The sequence below is a fragment of the Oncorhynchus kisutch genome, unplaced genomic scaffold, assembly GCF_002021735.2.
Source record: "Oncorhynchus kisutch isolate 150728-3 unplaced genomic scaffold, Okis_V2 scaffold852, whole genome shotgun sequence".
Taxonomy (NCBI): domain Eukaryota; kingdom Metazoa; phylum Chordata; class Actinopteri; order Salmoniformes; family Salmonidae; genus Oncorhynchus; species Oncorhynchus kisutch.
Window position 1 is genome coordinate 115830 of NW_022262797.1, and position 21139 is coordinate 136968.

The 21139-nt window shown below is 43.6% G+C and overlaps 1 protein-coding gene and 1 non-coding gene across 4 annotated transcripts; both read right to left on the reverse strand.

The window, feature by feature from the left end:
• Nucleotides 1-310: 310 nt before the first annotated feature.
• Nucleotides 311-19303, reverse strand: LOC116362588 (paired amphipathic helix protein Sin3a-like). 3 transcript variants are annotated; one of them, XM_031816676.1, is made up of 20 exons: nt 19101-19303; nt 18716-18895; nt 17769-17875; nt 17196-17520; nt 15124-15375; nt 14044-14196; nt 13543-13719; nt 12847-12933; nt 12508-12626; nt 11520-11730; nt 11131-11247; nt 10776-11014; nt 10455-10638; nt 9731-10325; nt 8251-8420; nt 7842-8015; nt 7506-7598; nt 7286-7380; nt 4379-4583; nt 311-3136 (listed from the first exon to the last, which is right to left on the reverse strand). In XM_031816676.1, exons 1-20 carry the CDS (start codon nt 19281-19283, stop codon nt 2903-2905), a joined length of 3900 nt encoding a protein of 1299 aa, XP_031672536.1. In that variant the 5' UTR covers nt 19284-19303; the 3' UTR covers nt 311-2902. The 3 variants fall into 3 exon arrangements, with proteins under 3 accessions (XP_031672536.1, XP_031672537.1, XP_031672538.1); XM_031816677.1 differs by having other exon boundaries at nt 313-3136; nt 13543-13698; XM_031816678.1 differs by lacking the exons at nt 311-3136; nt 4379-4583 and having other exon boundaries at nt 5941-7380.
• LOC116362591 (small nucleolar RNA U109) lies at nt 12288-12425 on the reverse strand. Its single transcript, XR_004207757.1, has one exon. It is a non-coding gene; the product is annotated as a small nucleolar RNA U109 (small nucleolar RNA).
• Nucleotides 19304-21139: the final 1836 nt, after the last annotated feature.

Here is a 21139-nt window from a genome sequence, read left to right on the forward strand (position 1 = left end):
ATTGTGTACCTTAGTAGCGCTTCCCTTCCTCTTCTTTCTACTCATATTGTATTATTTGTCTGGTGTCAAGGAAATGTCTCAAGAAATAAATCTGCTTGTATCAAGACAAACGTCAGGTAGGAAAATGATGAACTTCCTTCTAAGTTTAGGTGACCTATTGCTTTAACATGCAGAAATGTCACTGCAACAAGGAACCAAAAAGGAGCATCAAAGATTTGCCCAATCAGAACAGATGCAGACTATGTTTCTCTTGTTCAAGCAACTTGACCGCCACCTAGAGGTTTAAAATAAACTATGGACAAGGCTTCAGTCTATTCAAATAAGAGTTTAATGCCAAACACCATACTACACAACATCATAGAAGTCAAAGAAGAGGTGACAAAGGGACACAGAAAATGGGCTACAAATGTAGTCTTTGTAGTTTGTATATACAATTCAGCTGCCCGGTAGTCCTCCATGTTCAACACAGTAAATAGAAAAATGAAACTCAGTCTAAAGATAGAAACAGTCCAGAGATTGTCTTTAGCTGGTTACAGCACTGACAGAGTCGCCTTGTGGGGCCAAACGTTGATGGGGAAACTGGTCCTATTTGGGTTGTTAAAATGTCCTCCTTCCAGATCAATTGGTGGCAGTTCAACTTCACACAACTCTCCCCAAAGTATTCCCTGGTGTAGTGGCTTGGATCTATTCCATGAGATCGTTCCATCGGTAGTGTAGGAGCAAGACTTCAGTCAAGTGGATCTGAGGATCTGGTTGATGTCCGTAGCCAAAGTGTTTTTGTTTACATTTGTTCATGTAAATCGGAATGCCCAGGTTCTCATGTGAGATCAGAATTAACATCCAGAATTTACAGGCTATGCTGGACAGAAACAGAGCCAGATGAGAAGGTTCTGGTCAGGTGTGAAGAGGTACCGAGTGGTGTGACATGTGGTTAGACAAAATGAAACTCAAATTAATTTGATGATGAAACACTGGGAAAATGGAAGTATTACCACCAACCCAAAACACTACAGGCGCAACCTTTCTGGGGACAGGACTTCTTACAAGAAAAAGAGAAAGGAATCGCATGTCAAATGCAGTGTGCTTGTTGCTTGGTTGTTGATGATTCAATTGTAGCGGTTGAATGGTATACATTCACATATACTCATATGGTTGTCAATGTGGATCTTATTATGGACATGGACCAGATTTGGCGATCAGAATACAATTTCACAAATCATTGTATATATGTGTCTACACCTGCACCTTCTGAAAGTGTACAACATGACACTATAAAACAGTGCTGTTTATAATTGGGGGGGCCATTACCACCGCTCACTTTTATATTGAGACATTATCAATACCTTGTAAAGTAGGCAGAACCACATCTCATCTGGATTGATTTTAATGGAGCATGATTGTGCTTCAGAAACAGACTCGGGAGTCTTACGTCTCTGAGTCATGTTTAAAGTGACATTTACCAGAAAGTAGAGATGGGGATGCTGCATGTGGCTGATTGGTTCTGTGGAGGTGGTGGCATGACTGATCCCTCTACTGTAGCCCCGGAGGAGGAACCTGTGATCCAAGTGGGAATCTTAACACGCAACAACCTGCCTGTTACCAATGGCAACTATCATCCCAACCACAATAAGACTACGTGGATTTATGGGATCAGCGGTTCCATATTTGATGACTGATCCAGACATTCTGATGGATATATTAATGGAGAATTGGTTTAGGGGGTACAAACCGTTTACATTATGTACAGGGAAAGCGTAAATAGCTTCTAGACTACATTCATTGTTCAGAAATTCCGAATGGGAACTGGTGCCAATGACTTGAGTGAAAAACCAGATAGACAAATAAGGTCTTGAAACATTTTGTATAAAATTATCAATTTCAAGACAATGAAAACGTTATACTTTGCTAAATGAAGGCTTACATGACATAACAGGAAGAAACAGAACGCAAAGGAAAAAGGCTCTAATAAAGGTCCTTTGGTAAAAACAGTTGTTAAAATTTGAGCATTTTCAATATAGGCTATTTCTCTTCAGCAACTTTTGACCCGAGGTCTAAACTAAGTCTGTTAGGGTACACATCAATGCACATCTCTGACAAAAAGGACGACTATCAACAAGCTATTTACAAAATCAGCAGTATGTGGGTAGTCTGATGTTACTATACTTGACTGACTGGGGGAAAACCTGGTATTTTCGCAGAAATCTGCCCAATAACTACACCACGGCTGCCAGAGATGTTTGTGGACACATAGCATACATACCTGTACCACTGAAAAAAAGAAACATTCACAGGCTTTACAATTATACAAAATCCAAAAGCCATCTTGTGGTCTGGATAAAATACATGTTCATAGTCCATGCCTGTATGCTAATCTTCCTACTCACAGTGGTTGTGAGAGACTTCTGTGGTTCCCCTTAGCAGTTAAACTAGAGACCTGCACACCGGATGGTGTGGTGCTCCTCAACCACTTCAATGGGTGTATATTGCTTCAAAACAGGGGGGGGAAAGGCCAAGCATTCTGTATGGCGTGCTCTCAACACTATCCATCAGTCTGAGGATCAGTCCAGCCGAGGATCAATAGCTGTTTCACGACAACGGCTTCCTTTCTTGCACTCAGAGTATTCGGTCGCAGCTTATCTTCTGCTGTATTCAAAGGTGGCATAAGACAGGCCGGTAGGGGTGGGTGGGGGTTCAGGGGGCCGATGGACAACTGGTTGGTGGCCACATAGGAAATTTGGCTTTTTTTTGTGCTGCAAAGATAGGGAGGGTCCATTTAAAAAGTCCTTATAAAAACAAATATAAAGTAATCTCCGGCAGTTTCCAGAATCCAGCAATTTGCTGCCAAACTGATGTATTAAAATGACAAGTAATACACTCCTGTCATCTCGTCACCCGGGTTAAGCTAAGGTGCCCCTGACGAGCTGCCATGATACGTCACATGGTATCTGTTGATTTTCAGGTAATAGAGGACCTGGGGATCCCGGGTGGTGGTGCACGGCAACAGACCCTCGCGACGCTCTCCCATCAGCCACTTGCGGGTGTCGGTGGCCATGTCGCTGGTCACGTGTTCCTTGGCCCAGGTGTCCACCAAGCCTTGGAAGCGGCGGTGCAGGCGAGTGTGGACTCGCTGGTGGGACTGGGGAAGGGAGGGACACCGGGGTTAGCTGTAGTGAAGATCATATCAGCACTCTGACCAACACCGTTGGTTGAAACGTCAGTAATGGCCATTATGTTTCTCTAAATTATTTCAAAATATGACATATTCCAATATCTTTACATATTCCAATATCTTTAGTGTTTTCCACATGTACATTACTTGCCAGCACATTACTTGCCAGCCAAATAGAAATAGTAGCCAGGTCCCCCTGGGTACATGTTTTTGTGGAAGGAGGTGTATTTCGGGGGCCTACGGTACATTCTAATGCCTTGATTATTGAATACTTTATCGAGTTTACCGCCCAAAATGGAAACATTTGTTGTAGAAAGACATGACTTTACAATTTAAAATACTGAACATTGATGAATTCAGTTTATTGTTAGTTGTTTGGGATTTTGTCTTTTAATTGGCTCATGTTGCATCGACTTACTTAAGTTATGCTTAAAAAGATTCTGAGTGGTAGATCTCAGATTGCAGCTTGACTCAGAATGTGACTGGGACTCAGAAAAGGTTGGTGTCCACTGTTCTAGAGTATTCCGTGCATGTAGCCACGGTTTCACATTTTGTTCATACCCTTTGCTAGTCAGTGAGTTATTAGCCCAGTTATAGATCAATTGTAGTCAGCAATAGGGGAGTGATTGCTTCTTACAAGAGCACAAAATGTGTGCATTTCTAGACTTCTTTTAAAAGTGAGTCAGGTAAAGAGACTGTCTTAAAGGGACATTGTTTGTATTTTGAGACAGACTTGAATAAGCAAAGTAGCCAATAGGCAGAGGGTAGCATTAGTCTGATTCTCTGTAGTAATGGTATGGGAATATTAATTAATTTGATTTTGTTTCTTGCATCAAACAACATTTTCAGTCAAGTGTATGAACAGGTTAATGACAAGCCCACATGTTGTTGTTTTTAGAGTCTCATGGAATGTAGACCTACATTGAACACCACACATTGGCTACTACTGTTGTCTGAATGATAGAACAGCTATTTCCATGTTAAAACGTTATGGGATCCATTTTAGCCATAGTTTTTGATCAAATAGCCACAGTAACCTACTTGGCCAATTTGAAAATTTAAAGGGAGTACAGCCTCAGTGTTCACAGTAAACACGCGCTGGAAGTTGCACAGAATTTCCAGAAATGTTCAAATTTGCGTTCAGCAGACCTGAAATTTGCTCAGTGGCCCACATTCTTTTCGGGAACATTGGTTGGTGGTGTTGCCTACCTGGTGAGCCCGGGTCAACGCAGTGCGTCTGTACATGTAGTCCTCCGACTTGAAGACGTACACCATCTTGTACGAGTTGAGTTTGAACATGCACTCCATCTTCAGGTCCTCAGCGCTGTGGGACTTCTCCGATGTCCCCGTAGCCGCCTTCGCCTGCTGCAGCTGCTCCCACCCTCTCTGGCACTTCCGGATCCGCCGGAGGTTCCTGATTGGAAGAGGAGAAAGATTGGCATTAGACCAGCGCCAGTAACACCTTGCTTACCTGTGCCCTCTTCCCACATAGCAATTCAGTTTACAAGGACAGTTTACGCAAATTTCAGTCAAATCATGCGAGTACTTAGACTGCAATGCACTATATCCATACCATTTGTAACATTGGTTGAGCACAGGATGTGTAAGTTATAGCTAAATGACAGGACACATGGTTCCCAAATAGCAGACCAACGCTAATGCTATTTAGAGGTCAAAATACTCAAGTCATTTAGGCCAATGTTTTCCATTTCCGACTCAAAGTTAACAATTTTAATAGATCCGAAAATGTGTGAAATTTGAGCGGGCCGTCCCTGTAAAGATTTGTCTTGATATACCCATGCATAGCAACTCACCCAATAAGAGTTTAACTGGGACACAAATGATTAGGGGAAGGGTAGGCTCTATTGCAGTAGCAGCAGTATTCCTGTACAGTGCACTTCCGTTTAACATTCATATGTTGATTCTCTTGTTAGTCTTTAATATCCTTGGCAAACAATATTTTGGTCAATCAAATTGAATCCAGATTTTAAAAATTATTTTGCAAGCATTAAAAATGCAATGATTATTCACCCCGCTTTAATGTAAGGTTTAAATGTGTACTTACCACACAGGGTAGAGGTGAGCGAGGACTGAAACCGTGAAGCATATTTTGTCAATGCCACTTAGGACATTGCAGTTAGAGTAGCCAATTTCCAATAGAAATGGGAGAAAGGACATTTCATTTGTTTTTTTACACATTGCCGCCAAAAGGGTTAACAAGCCAGGATATGGGTTGAAGGATACTTTGATGTGCACATACAGTACTTCCACTGACAATGTACAGAGCAGTTATGACCATGCAATGAGGATAACATTTAACTGAAAAGACAACCTGCTGGTTGTCACTGCTGTTTGAAGGTACTTTTAGGGGTGGAAAATAAGAGAATCATGCCTATTGACTTTTGTACCAACCTCTCATATTCTTGATATGAGAAACAGACTGAATGTGGGTGAGATCACTGATAAATCATATCCAGTCAAGACAAGTAGCAAATATATGCAATGGGTAAAATAAAACAAAAGGGGGGGGGGGGGGGGGGGGGACTGACGCCAATTTTTTTGTTCCTGTTTTGCATGGGTCCTTCCAGCCCATTGAAATGTATATGATACATTATGGACACCCTTTTTGAAAAATGGCAACAAGCACTGAAAACCAAAGACAGACAGGCTTGATGTGCAACACTCATCTCAGGGCTTAATAGAGAACCCAACCACCCTTCCATGCAATGCTCAGAGAGACGTCTGGAAAGAAATACACCAACATTTGAGCATACAATTCAGACCATTTTATTCACAAGCCCCTTCTCTTTTGTACAAGTGTTGCAGATGCCGTGCTTGACCAGGTTTTCATGAGTTATCAGCACTAGTCTTGGTCAACTCGTATAAAAACCTCACCCACAACAAAAAGATTGCAACGGGAGTGCACTGTATCCTTAAATAGTTTTACACATTATAATAGAGTATGCTGAACACCCCAAATCTCAATCCGTACAACATTTACATGTATCTAAACAGTGATTAGAAGAAGTCACATACAGAATGTTTTTCCTATGAATACAATGACAGGAAACACAGGGCAGCTGATAAAAAAGAAAAATGATTTTATCTGAATCCTTTTCTCTAGACCGACAAAAAGGGGTCTTTTGCCTGTCACCAATGCCACAACAAAAAAAATGGCCGCCGTGACAATGCAATTAAGGACACTGTACATATAGAATTTCTGCTCAACCAAATGGTTCTCCTCCAACAGAGGAAATGATTGTACAATAGAACACTAATATGCTCCATGGTATAAAAATACTTCCTTCCCTTACATACATACGCAATGTGAAAAGTCAACTCCTGTTCATTGCTTTTTCTTCTTCTTTTTCCTCCTTTCAGTTTATATCAAACCACTATTGTAGCCTTATTCTCACAAGAAAAAAAAAATCGAACTAATTTTATTTTTTACCCAATGATTTGGTGACTAGTCTGTTGAGTGGGAAAGTTGAAATAAATACTATCCTACTAATATAATATAAAAATTGCAATATTCATAAATAAAAGGGCCCCGTAAAACAAAACAAAAGTGTGAATAAATGGATAAATAATGAGTCTATTTAAAAAGATGGCAGGGTAAAGTGCAATCTTTCAGAGATAAAGGCAGGGGGCAGAAATGGAGGGAAACAAGTTGCTGATCGAGTAGACAGCCAATTACATTCTCTCTAACAAAAACAGGACAGGCACCGTCAGCATTTCTACTAAACATATATATATTTTTTTAGCACTTAGGCCTACTTTTCTGAGGAAAGCAAACACAAAAATGACCTAGTGCACTTGTAGTTCAACTGGTGTGTGTGTTCATCACTATTGGCAGAGTTTTTCAAAACAAGTGCTTCGTGGATAAGTCTCGGGGAGAAAGCCCTGAAAGTTTGGTTTGTGCAAAAAACACTGACCTGGAACTGACCTGCACGTCGAGAGGGAGATGGGCTTGCACTCATTCTCAAAATGAGTCGTTTTTGTTTTTTTGTCAGCTGGTTTTGGCTTGTGAAACAGTACCATGGCCTGTCTTAGAGAGCCTTTAGGGGTAGATGCTGTTAGCTGTGCAGACGGGGGAGACACAGCCAGAGGCCTCACCTGGGGAGGAACACAGGCTTTTGGGCCAGGTGCTCGCGCAGCTCTGGAGACGCTGAGTCCGAGTTCAGGTAGCGTCCCACGTAGTCGCACCACCGCTGTTTAAAGAACCAGAAGAGAACTACCGTCACAACACAAGAACCTGACTCATCTGAATCTGTTCTAAATGTCATGTGGCGATGCATGTGGCGACTGCCTGCCATACACACTAACAAACACACACCTCTGTCTCAGCGGGTTCGTCTGAGTTCTCCTCCTCCGTGTCAAGCAGCTCTAGGGTCAGGGTCACGCTGCCTTGGCTCTTCACAAACATCAGCTGGACCACAAACAAACCAGTCAAACAACAAGACAACCAACAAGACAAGACAGCAAAGGTCAGAGAGAACGTACCAGGGGGGACAGAAGAACAAAATGGGGACAGAAGAACAAAACGAAAGCAAGAGAGAAAAACCAGAGAGCTGGAGAGAGAACACATGAAAGTTGAAATGCAACTCAAAGTATTTTCCTGAGACACAATAACATTCCAGGTGGGCCAGCAATCCACCCACCCATACTGTACCTTGAAGCAGTTCTCGTCGGACATGAGCTGCTCCGCCTTGCGCTGGTATGCCCCCTCGGCGGTCGCTCTGGAGGCCTGGGTGGACAGGGCGCCGCCGGTGGCCTTGTTGGTGCTCTGGCTCAGGTAGAGGTCTGTCACGCGCACGCAGAGCTCATCACTCACAATGTGCTGGAGCTGGTGATAGGAACCACAATGCCAGGTGTGAGCACAGCCATTAAGTCAGCCATCAAAGTTATCATTGTTTAGGCCGGGTGGGCCCCCATTTAGCTCTGTTGCTGCCCCCCCCCCCACCGCCTGAAAGAGATTGGCCTCAACTGATTTCATTTGACAATTTTGGCGCCTAGATGTTCCTCAAGGTTGGCTTTTTCTCGCCGCCTGGGACCTAACGGAGGGAAAAGACTGTACTGACCTGTCTGACAATGCTCTGGATGAGCTTGTCCATGGTGAAGGCAGTGTAGGCGTGGATGGTGAACATCTCCCTGAGGGAGTCCTCGTACTGGGTGGGCTCCATGTTACCGTCCAGGAGGTTCCGCACCATCTCCAGGAAGGCAGAGTAGTAGTCCTCCACTTCAATGTCCACTGGAAAAGGAGAAAGTCAGGATTTAAAGTAATAGTACAGATGATTTGTATACTTTCAGCAAGTGGTTTTTGAAAGTAGCGTTCACCAGCCAAAAGGGGTCACGGAAAACTGTTTAAGTTACATGTGTGTATCAGTTCATTGTTCTGCTGCCCTGATCCCGCCTCCCACTTTTACCTTGCAACCTCATTAGACATCATTCCACCTGCCAATCAACATCAGAGGTGCGTTCAGCAAGATGCAGCAAGATGTGGAACAAACATGCCTTTCTGACATGTAGCCTAGATTAGAATAAGGATACAACGGACTATTGGTGGCATTTCGTTCGGCAACTGAATGTGGCCCAGGTAAGGTTGCTGTAGGATTCTTAATGTACATCCCTTGTAGCACAGTCTGATCAGATCATTATGGCAAAATATAGCCTAGTGAAATGAGAGATGGTGTGTACAACAACGTCCACTTCATAGTATGACACTATGGGCTATAAGGATGTTATTTAGGAATTGTTATGTAACTAATGTCTCACCCTCATCTGTTATTAGTAGGAGAACTTCTGACTAACGTCTGATCTGAGGCATTGATTTGACCGATGTATTTGATTTATTCTCAGTTATCACAATAACTAAGCATTTATAGTTAACCTGTGTTAATTCACAAGTGCCTGTCCACTATGAAACAAACGAGCGCAGCTCACATGCAGGAAATATTTGAAGCATTGAATGTAAGGATTGTGTGGCTTTCTCCGCTTAGGGGGAGGTTGCAGAGGGTATCTTATGGATGAATGAGCCATACATTGGCAAAACGTGTTGAAATCAGAAGGTTTAAAAATACAGACAGTTGTCATGATCCCGGCTAGCCTATTGAGATTAGGAAAACATCTGGAGGGTATATCTCCCCCTGGTTGTGGTGTAAATGATAGGAAGGGTATCTATGTGCAATTGGAACAAAGGTCTGTGTTGGGACCATTGACGTTGTCAAAAAAAAACATTCTCCAGGAGACGTTAGCATGTACTGTACATGTACATTGTTTTCAGATATGAAAGTAAAAACAATGTGACTTTCAGAGGAAAAGCTCTGCAGATAGAAAACTGCATGATGAAGGTAAAGTACATTTTCTACATAGAAAACTGCATGATGAAGGTAAAGTACATTTTCTACATAGAAAACTGCATGATGAAGGTAAAGTACATTTTCTACATAGAAAAATGTTAAACTGGGTGCAAAAAAAATGTGTGATCCTTTGATCTAAACCTTAATGGTCAGTGGGTTCATAGCGTGCTGCAGTTTGGTTTTAAAGGTTGTCTGGACTTACTGGGCTCCTTTAGTCTCAGCTGGACGGCAGGATTCTCACTCTTATCCCGTTTGACACCCAGCACCTCCCTCTCCCACTCCCGTTCCCTGCAGTCCTCCTCGATCTGCCTCTCTGCCTGCCCGTAGATGCGCAACAACCGCAAACAGAGGATCTGATGCAGGCGCTGGAAGATGTACCAGTTGTTGTTGACGTAGTAGAGGTTGTAGACGTCGTCTAGGCCACGCAGTTTCTGTGCCCCCGTGTTGCCGAATAGCAGCTTAGACTTAGCGGAGCCACCACTGCCAGCCAACCCGTTGTGCTTCTTTGACCCGTCTTCATCTGGCCCGGTTTCGTCTTCTTCCTCCTCCTCCTCCTCGTCTTCCTCTTCCTCCACATCCGACAGCTCCCCGCGCCGGGCGAACAGCATGTCTGGGATAAAGTGGTGGATGACCTGTTTGATCTTGTACTTGTCCTCCTTCTGGATGCCGACCTGCCTCTTGACGTGGTGGATGATGAGCGCGGCGGCGTCCTCCAGGATCTGGCTGTCCTGGTAGGTCAGGGTCATGTGGGGCCCGCCAGGCACGGGGGCCGTGTCCTCGGAAGCCTGTTCCTGTCGCTAAACGGAGGCAAAAAAACCACAGGTTAGAGTAGCTTATATATATATATAAAAAAAAGCTTTAATCAATACTTGGGAGACATTAACACATGGATCAGATCAAGTAAGTGGTATATCACTGCCTCTTACCTCATCGTATATGGTCTCAATCTCATTGAGCAAGGTCTTTGAGCGGAACACCTTGGTGTCATTCTGCTTGAAGTTGATGCCTTGGTGGTCGAGGGACTTGAGGTAATACTTCTCATTCTGCTCCCTCCAGATCTTGTTGAATCCTCTCTGGGCTTCCCTCCATTCTTCTTCTTTCATCTTTAACCTGGAACGAGGTCAATCAGAACACATAGCGTGGTCAACATGGGACAGCAACATGTTCTCTGGAAGCTGTTGCTTAGGCCGCTTTACATTACTCTAATTTACATTTATTGTCCATCACACAACCTCTTCATATCACACCTCTTGAGTACTATAGGGACGGACACAGCCGGGTTCCTCTTGAGCCCGTCGATGATGTCGGCGGCCTTGTCGCCGTATATCCTCTGGATGGCCTTGCGGTGGATGACCTCAGAGCAGCCGCCCATGGTGTTGTCCAGCCGGAACTTGACCTGTTCCTCGGCCGTCATGCGCGACAGCCTCCTCTGTACGGCCTCCAGAGCTCTTATGGTGGCCAGGTTGGTCTCCAGCACCACGTCCAGCTGCAGGGAGAAGAAGAGTATGGAAAATGTCAGTACATCACTTCAGACAGGACATCAGCATACTTTGGTTTGTACTATTAGAATATAACTACCATGAGAGGGGGGGAAAGTCTCACCTCGAAGCGCTCGTCCTCACATCTGTAAATATGCTCCTCATACTGGGTCTTCTTGGAGCTGACAAAGGTGGAATCCTCTGACCACGAAGGGAACGACACCCACGTGTCATTCAGGACCTGAAATGGACCATACTGTTAAAACTCTGCTCTAATTCAGTCACTTGCCAAGATGAACAACATCTCAGTACTAACCAATTAAACCCCTGTGATCGACTTCACTGGCAGGATGACGCATGCAAAAAAGTGACTAAAATTGTATTTTCTTTGCTCTTAATTTTCCAATACACAAACATGTATTTGACTAATTCCTCAGGTTTTTATTGATCCTCTGATTCAATTTGGTTGACTTTGAAGGGTAACATTTGACTGTCAATAACTGCTACGCTCACCTCTTTACACAGTGGGGTCCTCCCTGTACACTTGGGCTGTGTGTAGCTCTTGGGTAGCGCCCTGTAGCTGGAGCCCAACCTCTTACAGGAAGCGTAGTCAATCTCCATGGCCATGCCCTCTGTGGTCCTCTCCTTGGGAAAGCTCTCGATGTGGCTGGACTCTCTGTAGCCCAGGAAGTTTTTGAACCAGGAGAACAGCTCTGGGAATTTTCTGCAGATCACATTCCAGAATGGGTGTTAGATGTGCGGAAAAATATCAGGATGAATAACAAAGCTTGTATTTTCACATGCCGTTAACGAACAAGGCCATCTATTTTTTATGTAATATTTTCATTTTACCTTCATTTAACTAAGCAAGTCAGTTAAAAACAAATTCTTATTTACAATGACAGCCTACCTGGGAACAGTGGGTTAACTGCCTTGTTCAGGGGCAGAATGACGTATTTTTACCTTGTCAGCTCGGGGATTCGATCCAGCAACCTTTCAGTTACTGGCCCAACGCTCCAACCACTAGGCTACCTGCCTCTAACCACTAGGCTACCTGCCTCTAACCACTAGGCTACCTGCCTCTAACCACTAGGCTACCTGCCTCTAACCACTAGGCTACCTGCCTCTAACCACTAGGCTACCTGCCTTCCCCGAGCTGACAATGTATAGGAGGCCAATAATAGGAATAGAGAAGGATGCCTATAGCTTTTTAGATCATGAACATGGACATTCATTTAGCCTAAGAACAAACATATTAGCAACACCTTTTTGACATGCTCAGAGTGTCAGAGTTTTATACTACCGACTCAGCCTGATCTTGAGAGGCTGGTGGCCCTGTTAACTCTACTCATCTGCTGTAGCATGACTGAATTGTCTACACTCCTCACAGCAGAGAAGGTAGTTGCAACAGCTATGCAGCGCGTCCTGTAGTCAGGCTGATAAATTGTGCAAAGTTTTTTAAATGGTTGTTTGGCGCAGGTGATAGATGCTTAAAGCTTACCCCAGGAATGGCAGCACTAGCTGCACAAGCTCTGCACGAGAAATCACTTCCTGGTTAAAGATGAGCAGACACCGCAGGAAGTTGTCATAGGCCTCAGAGCTCCGGAGGGCTTTCCTCACCTATGATAAGAAAGGAGCTCTGTAAATACACACTTCAACACACACTGAATTACTTTACAATTGGGTTAGGTGGACAGCGTCTCATCACAACCAGGCAATTCATTCATTCATGTTCAGTTGGAACAGAATAAATCCTTTCTATAGGTGTCATTCGTATAGATCACATTTTATGTTATTGTATAACATTCACATTAGGTTTAAAACTAAAATGTAGAAGGACCTTTTCAAAGAAGAGAGATTCTGTGCCGATGCTGTGTTTGCTGGCCTCAGCCATGGCATGGTCTTTCCCCAACATCTTGGGTTTCTTCTGCAAGGGTGGGAAAGAGAAGAATTGAGTGTAAATAAGGACTACATTACCACTGACATGGTAGACCAATTAACTGATACAGGGACAGAGGCTTCAGAGGTATATTACAGTTCTACGGTAAATAAGAGAAGCTAAAAAAGAAGGTAAAAATCCCACATTTAAAGAGTTGACAGATCTATGGGACGCTCTAGTCAAAAGTATACCATTCTAAGCTGTCTGAACAGTATTACAACTGTTACTACTGCTAACTAGTTTCTTAATAACCGCATGTCTGACAACTACGGTTGCAAAGCTACCGGAAATCTATCGGAATCTTCAGTCATTTTGGTAATTAACAGGTAATCTATGGTAATTTGGGTAATTTATACTTGAATAACTTTTAAAAAAAACAAAACAATATATAGTATTAATTTGTTATATCTGTGTCCATATTGTCCATTAGCTTCTAGTGGATAGACCATATGGTTCAAGAGAAAATAACCTAATTATTGAAAAAAGTCAAACGATGAAATTATTCTCAATTATTTACTCTTTCAGAACTGCCACCGGTTTGGTGCCAAAACGTTTACATACAAAGGCTTTAGACTCAACGAGAGGGCGCTAGTTTACCTTGACGGGAGGCGTGGCGCCCGCTCCAGAATGCCTCCGGATTGGACAGCCGTTCTGGTTGAGACGCTGCTTGTTGTTCATCAAGGGCCTCTTGACCGTGGTGCCGTGGTCGTTGCGCACCGACTCCGCCCGGTCGGCCGTGGTCTTGCTCAGCAGCTGGAGAAAAGGGGGACAACTCTGGATCAGAGATAAACGTGAGAGTTTAAGATAGGCAACATCTGTGTAGATCTGCACAGAACATACAACTTTTACATCAAACTGAAAGGCATTATCAGTGCATCTTGATCATGCACCCTGTCTGAGTCACATGATGTAGTAAATAAAACAGGTGGTATAAGTCATATGAAAATAACCATACGATATGACAGTGGCCAAGTTTGTAATTCAATGTCCTCACATAGTTTAAACTCAACTTCTATCATTCTGAAATAACATCTCAGGTGAAGGAAGCATTATCTCTTGCAATAGAGCACTATTTTAGCGTGGACGTGAAACACTCACCACTGAACTGTTGGCGTCCGGTAAGAACTGTCCGAACTCCGAGAGCAGGTCCTCCTGGTTCTTGAAGAGCCGTGCCACCTGAGCGTACACCTCCTGCTCTGTTAATGCCGGAGTGTAGTTCCCCCCCGCCTCCTTCGCGTTTCGCTGCTCCTTCTGCAAAAGCAGCAATCAGACCACTGGTTACAGACTACACCAAGAAATTCAATCAGACCACTGGTTACAGACTACACCAAGAACTTCAATCAGACCACTGGTTACAGACTACACCAAGAACATAAATCAGACCACTGGTTACAGACTACACCAAGAACATCAAATCAGACCACTGGTTAGACTACACCAAGAACTTCAATCAGAACACTGGTTACAGACTACACCAAGAACTTCAGACCACTGGTTACAGACTACACCAAGAACTTCAGACCACTGGTTACAGACTACACCAAGAACTTCAGACCACTGGTTACAGACTACACCAAGAACTTCAGACCACTGGTTACAGACTACACCAAGAACTTCAGACCACTGGTTACAGACTACACCAAGAACTTCCGACCACTGGTTACAGACTACACCAAGAACTTCAGACCACTGGTTAGACTATACCAAGAATTAACCATGGATGACATAATAGGGTCAATGTAAATCACATTACATATGTATTTATTTAACAAGGCAAGTCAGTTAACATTCTTATTTACAGTGATGACCTACACCGGCCAAACCCTAACCAGGACGACACTGGGCCAGGGCGGCGCACAATCAGAATGTCCTTCCGCTAAAGTTTCTTTCTGCAATGATTATCCAGTACATCTCTGGTTCTTGTATCCCTGTTCCCAGAAAGTGACCAGGGAGACCACACAAAGGGCACCACTGCTTCGTCGGCAGTTTCGTTATAGCACTGGAATGGAACCTCAAGTTCATATTGAATGGTGACCCAGGTTACGAACAGATCTCTGTGTGTACACTGTCTTTTGTATAGCTTGTTGTTTACACTGAAAATAAATCACCCTTCAGAAAGAAGCCAGATTTATTGAATGAAATGCTTTGTGTGGGGCAGCTCTCGCGCTGTGTTTTTACCTGGTAAGTGTGCAGGATCTCCAAGAAGGCTTTGTAGATGTCGGGCTGCCCCTGGAAGCGGTTCTTGATCTTGTTAACGTAGTTGATGGCGTGGTTGAACTCCACGGGCTGGTTGTTCTGCAGGGGAGGCCCGCTGGAAGGGGTGCTGCTCACCGGGGCGTGGGACTGGACCGAGGGGGACCGTGGGGAGGCGTAGGATGGGATTGATGGGTTGGGTTGGCTAGTCGGGGTCAGGGCAGGAGACTGCATCGGCTGTGGGGGGAAAAGGAGATCGACAAGGAGTTGCCCCCAAATATGAAATATACACTACCATTCAAAAGTTTGGGGCCACAGAAATGTCCCCCTTTTTTTTTTTTTTTTTTTTACAGTTTTTTGCATTAAAAGAACATCAAATTAAGCCGAAGACATTGTTAATGTTGTAAATGACTATAGTAGCTGGAAACAGCTGATTTTTAATGGAATGTCTACATAGGTCCATTATCAGCAACCATCACTCCTGTGTTTCAATGGCATGTTGTGTTAGCGAATCCAAGTTAATAATTTCAAAAAGGCTAATTGATCAGTAGAAAACCCTTTTGCAATTATGTTAGCACAGCTGAAAACTGTTGTTCTGATTAAAGAAGCAATAAAACTGGCCTTCTTTAGACTAGTTGAGTATCTGGAGCATCAGCATTTGTGGGCTCGATTACAGGCTCAAAATGGTCAGAAACAAAGACCTTTCTTCTGAAACTCGTCAGTCTATTCTTATTCTGAGAAAGGTAGGCTATGTCATGTGAGAAATTGTTAAGAAACTGAAGATATCGTACAACACTATGTACGACTCCCTTCACAGAACAGTGCAAAATGGCTCTAAACAGAATAGAAGGAGTGGGAGGCCCCGGAGCACAACTGAGCAAGAGGACAAGTATATCAGAGTGTCTAGTTTGAGAAACAGACGCTTCAAGTCCTCAACTGGCAGCTTCATTAAATAGTACCCGCGAAACACTAGTCAACGTCAACAGCGAAGAGGCGACTTCGGGATGCTGGCATTCTAGGCAGAGTTGCAAAGAAAAAGCCAGATCTCAGACTGGCCAATAAAAATAAATATTAAGATGGGCAAAAGAACAGACACTGGACAGAGGAACTCTGCCTAGAAGGCCAGCATCCCGGAGTAGCCTCTTCTGTTGACGTTGAGACTGGTGTTTTGCAGGTACTATTTAATGACGCTGCCAGTTGAGGACTTGTGAGACGTCTGTTTCTCAAACAAGAAACCCTAATGTACTTGTCCTCCTGCGCAGTTGTGCACCGGGGCCTCCCATTCCTATTCTGGTTAGGGCCAGTTTGCGCTGTTCTGTGAAGGGAGTAGTACACAGCATTGTATGAGATCTTCAGTTTCTTGGCAATTTCTCACGTGGAATAGCCTTCATTTCTCAGAACAAGAATAGACTGATGAGATTCAGAAGAAAGTACTGGCCATTTTGAGCCTGTAATTGAACCCACAAATGCTAATGCTCCAGGCCAGTTTTATTACTTCTTTAATCAGAACAGTGTTCAGCTGTGCTAACAATTTCAAAAGGGTTTTCTAATGACCAATTAGCCTTTTAAAATTATTCACTTGGATTAGCTAACACAACATGGCATTGGAACACAGGAGTGATGGTTGTTGATAATGGGCCTCTGTACGCCTATGAAGTTATTCCATTAAAAACCAGCCGTTTCCAGCTACAAGAGTCATTTACAACATTAACAATGTCTACACTGTTTCTGATAAATTTTATGTTATTTTAATGGACAAAAAAAAGGTGGTTTTCTTTCAAAACCAAGGAAATTTCTAAGTGACCCCAAACTTTTGAATGGTAGTGTACAGCAGCACATAACAATAAAAGTTGAATAATATATTTGACATACGCAACTATACAGTAATAAGTAAATGAATACATGTTTACATGTTTACATAACAAATGAAGAAATAAGCCAATGACTTGTGGTTCAAATCTCCAATAGGAAACTAAACACGCAGAAACAAAGAACTTGAGAAGAGGTTCTTGCACAGAATGACACAACAAAGGAAAGGGGTCTTAGTGAGCTGGAACCTTGCTGGTCTTGGCCGGTGTAGGCTGTGTGGGTAGAGCGGTGCTGGCTGTGGCGGTGCTGGTGGGGGGTCCACTGGGCAGCTGCAGGGCCTGGTGATGATGGGGCACCGGCTGGCTGGGTGGCCCCGTAACGGGGAGGTTCTGGACAGAGATGCCGTGCGGGGTGATGTAGTGGATCTGTCCTGGCGTGGTCACGTTGACCTGCTCGTTGGTCTGGACCTCAATCTTGTAGCCCGGCGGCAGGAAGGTGTTGAATCCCATGATGAGGTCTGGGTGGCCCTTGAAGAGCTGGGAGACACGGCTGATCACACCTGGAGTGTCGATGCTGTGAAAGTAAATGTGCGTGTTTAAGATTGACTACATGGTAGTTAGACTGTGCAGAATCACTGATCTACAAATCACCTTGCTTCTCAAATAACTACCAATTATGTGATCAAGATTAGTGATTCCCCACCTCGCCTTGCTCAAACTGATCCCCTCAAACACATGGAATATCTTCCTGCAGCAAGAGCTCACGGCTTACATGGATGTTTACAGTGTTTGCTTAGAAAAACAAACTAAATTGTAACTGACCTCTGTGACTTGAACTCTTTCATGATGTCAAGGAAGTCGTTGTAGACTTGAGGCTGATTCCCAAACTGCAGTTTCACTTGGTCCAAGTAGGACAGAGCATCTTCAACCTACAAACACAGTTATGCCAGTCAAACAATGTTTTCAAAGGTATAAGGAGATGAAGTGGGCATTGATCAAGATAATGAAAACATCCCAATGAGCTCCATACTTTAATTGTTGACTAGTCTCATTGCTGTATTATCTACTAGTGATGGGGGGGGGCTCAATACAGTTACACGTAGGATATATCATCCAAAATAATATCCCTATCATTTTGACAATATCCCAATATTATTTTTGCACTAGTTGGCTGAACCACCTTAAAAAAAAGGTATTTAACCTTTATTTAACTGGGCAAGTCAGTTAAGAACAAATTCTTATTTACAATGACGGCCTACCCCATCCAAACCCTCCCCTAACCAGGAAGATGCTGGGCTAATTGTGCACCATCCTATGGGACTCCAATCACAGCTGGTGGTGATACAGCCCGGAATTGAACCCGGGTCTGTAGTGATGCAGTGCCTTAGACCGCTGCTCCATTCTGGATCCCTATACTCCAGTACTTCTCCTTCATAGCTTGTTTTCAGCACTTTTATTTCCATGACTGATCCAAACTAATTTTCCCATGGCTCTCGTCCCTCTGCAGCAGTCATACAGTGAGCAATGTTTGTAACGTGGAATAGCAATTCAATGACAGAATACATATAGAATCGCAATACATATCGGTACCCAAGTACGGTGATGATATTGTATCCCTGGCAACTCCCAGCCCTATTATCTACCATGCTTTGAAATCAACAGGTCCTAATTGAGTCCATCATACCTCCACTTTATTCTGTATTTAGTACATGTGCTTATTTTGATCTCTTTTGTACATTCAATAAAATGTATACATATGAAAAATGCACCTTGAGTCGCTGGAACTGGGCACCCTGTGAGGGGGCCATAGGGGCCAAAGGGTGGGCATGGCTCTGGACCATCGCAGCCCCCTGTGATTGGACAGCTGGACTGTGGGGGTGGGGCCCGACAAGTGCAGCGGGACTAGAGGCATGTCCATGGCCACTGGAGTTCTGGGGCATTGTGGGAACCTGGAGGACAAGATTCAGTCAAATATCAGCATTCTGCCTGTGGTAAAATAGTAAACAAAGACTTGAAAAAGGCAAATACAGAAACTACAGTTTGCTGGTTAATTGGCACTTATAAATTCATGCATTGTAGAATCTAGCAAAATTATTATTTTCTGTGCAACATGCTCTCATCTAGATTAAAGAGATATGACAACAGTTCCCATACCTGGTAACCCTGGGGGATGGAGTATTGGATGCCGGGGGAAGGCTGCATGTTGTCGGTGACGGCCTCGTACACGGCTGGGGCTAGGACGCGGTGCTGGAAGCCCTCCGCAGTACCCGGGACTGGGGGGCGACGCTGCTGCTGGGACGCAAATACTGGTTCCTGATCCTCCACACGCCGCTTCATTGTATATTCATACTCAAGAGCTAGGAGGCACAGGTACAACACAGTTAACATTTAGACATATTTGATTGATAAATCGATAGTCACCCTGACACAACTGCCAATTTCAAGATGGATACATTCATTTAGCACATTTCAGACTCTGTGGCACACATTTATGGGATTCTCCAGTTTCTGTCTCACCCACAACTAGTGGCTATATTTTTAAAAACGTGATATGAACGTTATTGGGATCACTTTGGAGGGAGAGTGGTAGCCCCCCCAACAAGGCTGGAGAATTCAGTACGTCACAAAGAAGGATGTTTGACCAGAATATGAGCTAGAATTCACATGGACTGCTTTAGTGGACAATACATAGATTACTATGTAGCTAACTATAGTGTGTAGGGACGAGGGACGCATTGGCAAGATACCGACTGGACAACGTTATTCAACCATTTATCTAGCTAGCGTGCTTGCTAAGATAACTCGGAAGTAACGTTACTCTGATCACTCAAGATGGTAAACCAACATATGGAATATGGCTAGGGAACACATCCATAAGTCTAATCCAATTAAATGTATGTTTCTTATTTAGCGGTGGCGACACGTCCCAAAGACAATCCACAAGCTAACAGTGAGATGTTAACTGGCTAGCGGTTAGCTTCTAAACCAGCCATAAGACCTGCCCATTCCCCTCCCCCTCCTGCCAAGAGAGGGCCTGACGCCATCCACTGCTATAGCGGAGTCGTGCGCGCCCCGAACTTGTGTGGCTAAATGTACGAGCGTGTCAGGTCAAATAATGTGCAGAGTACTGTTAACTATTTGCCTTTTCATTTTTAACTAACGCGTTAGCCTTAGCTATCGTAATAACGAAAATTTCAATTAAAAATAGATTTCAGTTAACGTTAGCTAACAAGGGATGGTTGCACTTCCCGGTGGTCTTTTTAGTAAGCTACTGCTAGCAACACATGTGGCTTTACGCTAACCAGCCATGTTCGAACGTCATCATCATGAAACCCAGTGATTCGACTAACGTTAGGTAGCACAACAACTGTCCTTGCTAACATTATCTCAATACTGTAGCAATACTGTTTTTTCGCTGGATAAATGTGTTTCACGATTAGCTAGTTACAGTCGTTAATTTGTCCGAATCCTATCTAAATGTTTAGCTAGCCAACTACTGTTGTACGATGCTGTTCACTAGCTCATGGAACTACTGTAGCTAGCTAATCGTCAAAAACACATTAGCCAGCGAACATTAGCGACATTTTCGACATGCAAAAGCAGGCATCGTTAATGTTTAAAGACTCAGTCTGCCAGCAGAAAGATAACATTTTCTGAGTTGTATTTATGCATCTGTCTGACAAGGTTAATGTAGCAACTTGCTGTAACAGCACGTAGCGCCATTTAGTTTTGCTTCAAATGGGCTTAGTTAGCTAGCTAAAGTTAGCTTGAGAGATTAAAACTCACCTCAACGACTGAGACCAATAACAACTTGTCGAACCAAATTTGGATTTTCTCAGTCAAATGACAAAAATTCGCCAGTTAAAACGTATCAAGATTGAGGGTGCATATTCCAATTGAAATGTCAAAGAAGAACTGCCCCTGCTAGCAACCCGCTAACAACAATCCCTGTGGCTAGTACGCTCCTTGAACAGAGGCGTGGTTCCAATGAGGGCGGCTAGTCTCCTCCCATTCTAAATGATAATTGGCAACTCTTCAACAGAGGAAACAATAGCAACGGAACTTCATTGGTCAGATTTCCAGTCACTCAGATCAGGGATTTTTTTTTACTTACAGGCATTTTTAGACCTCCGCAAAACTTTTTTTTTACCATTGACTACAAAATATCATATATAGAACCATAAACTCGATGA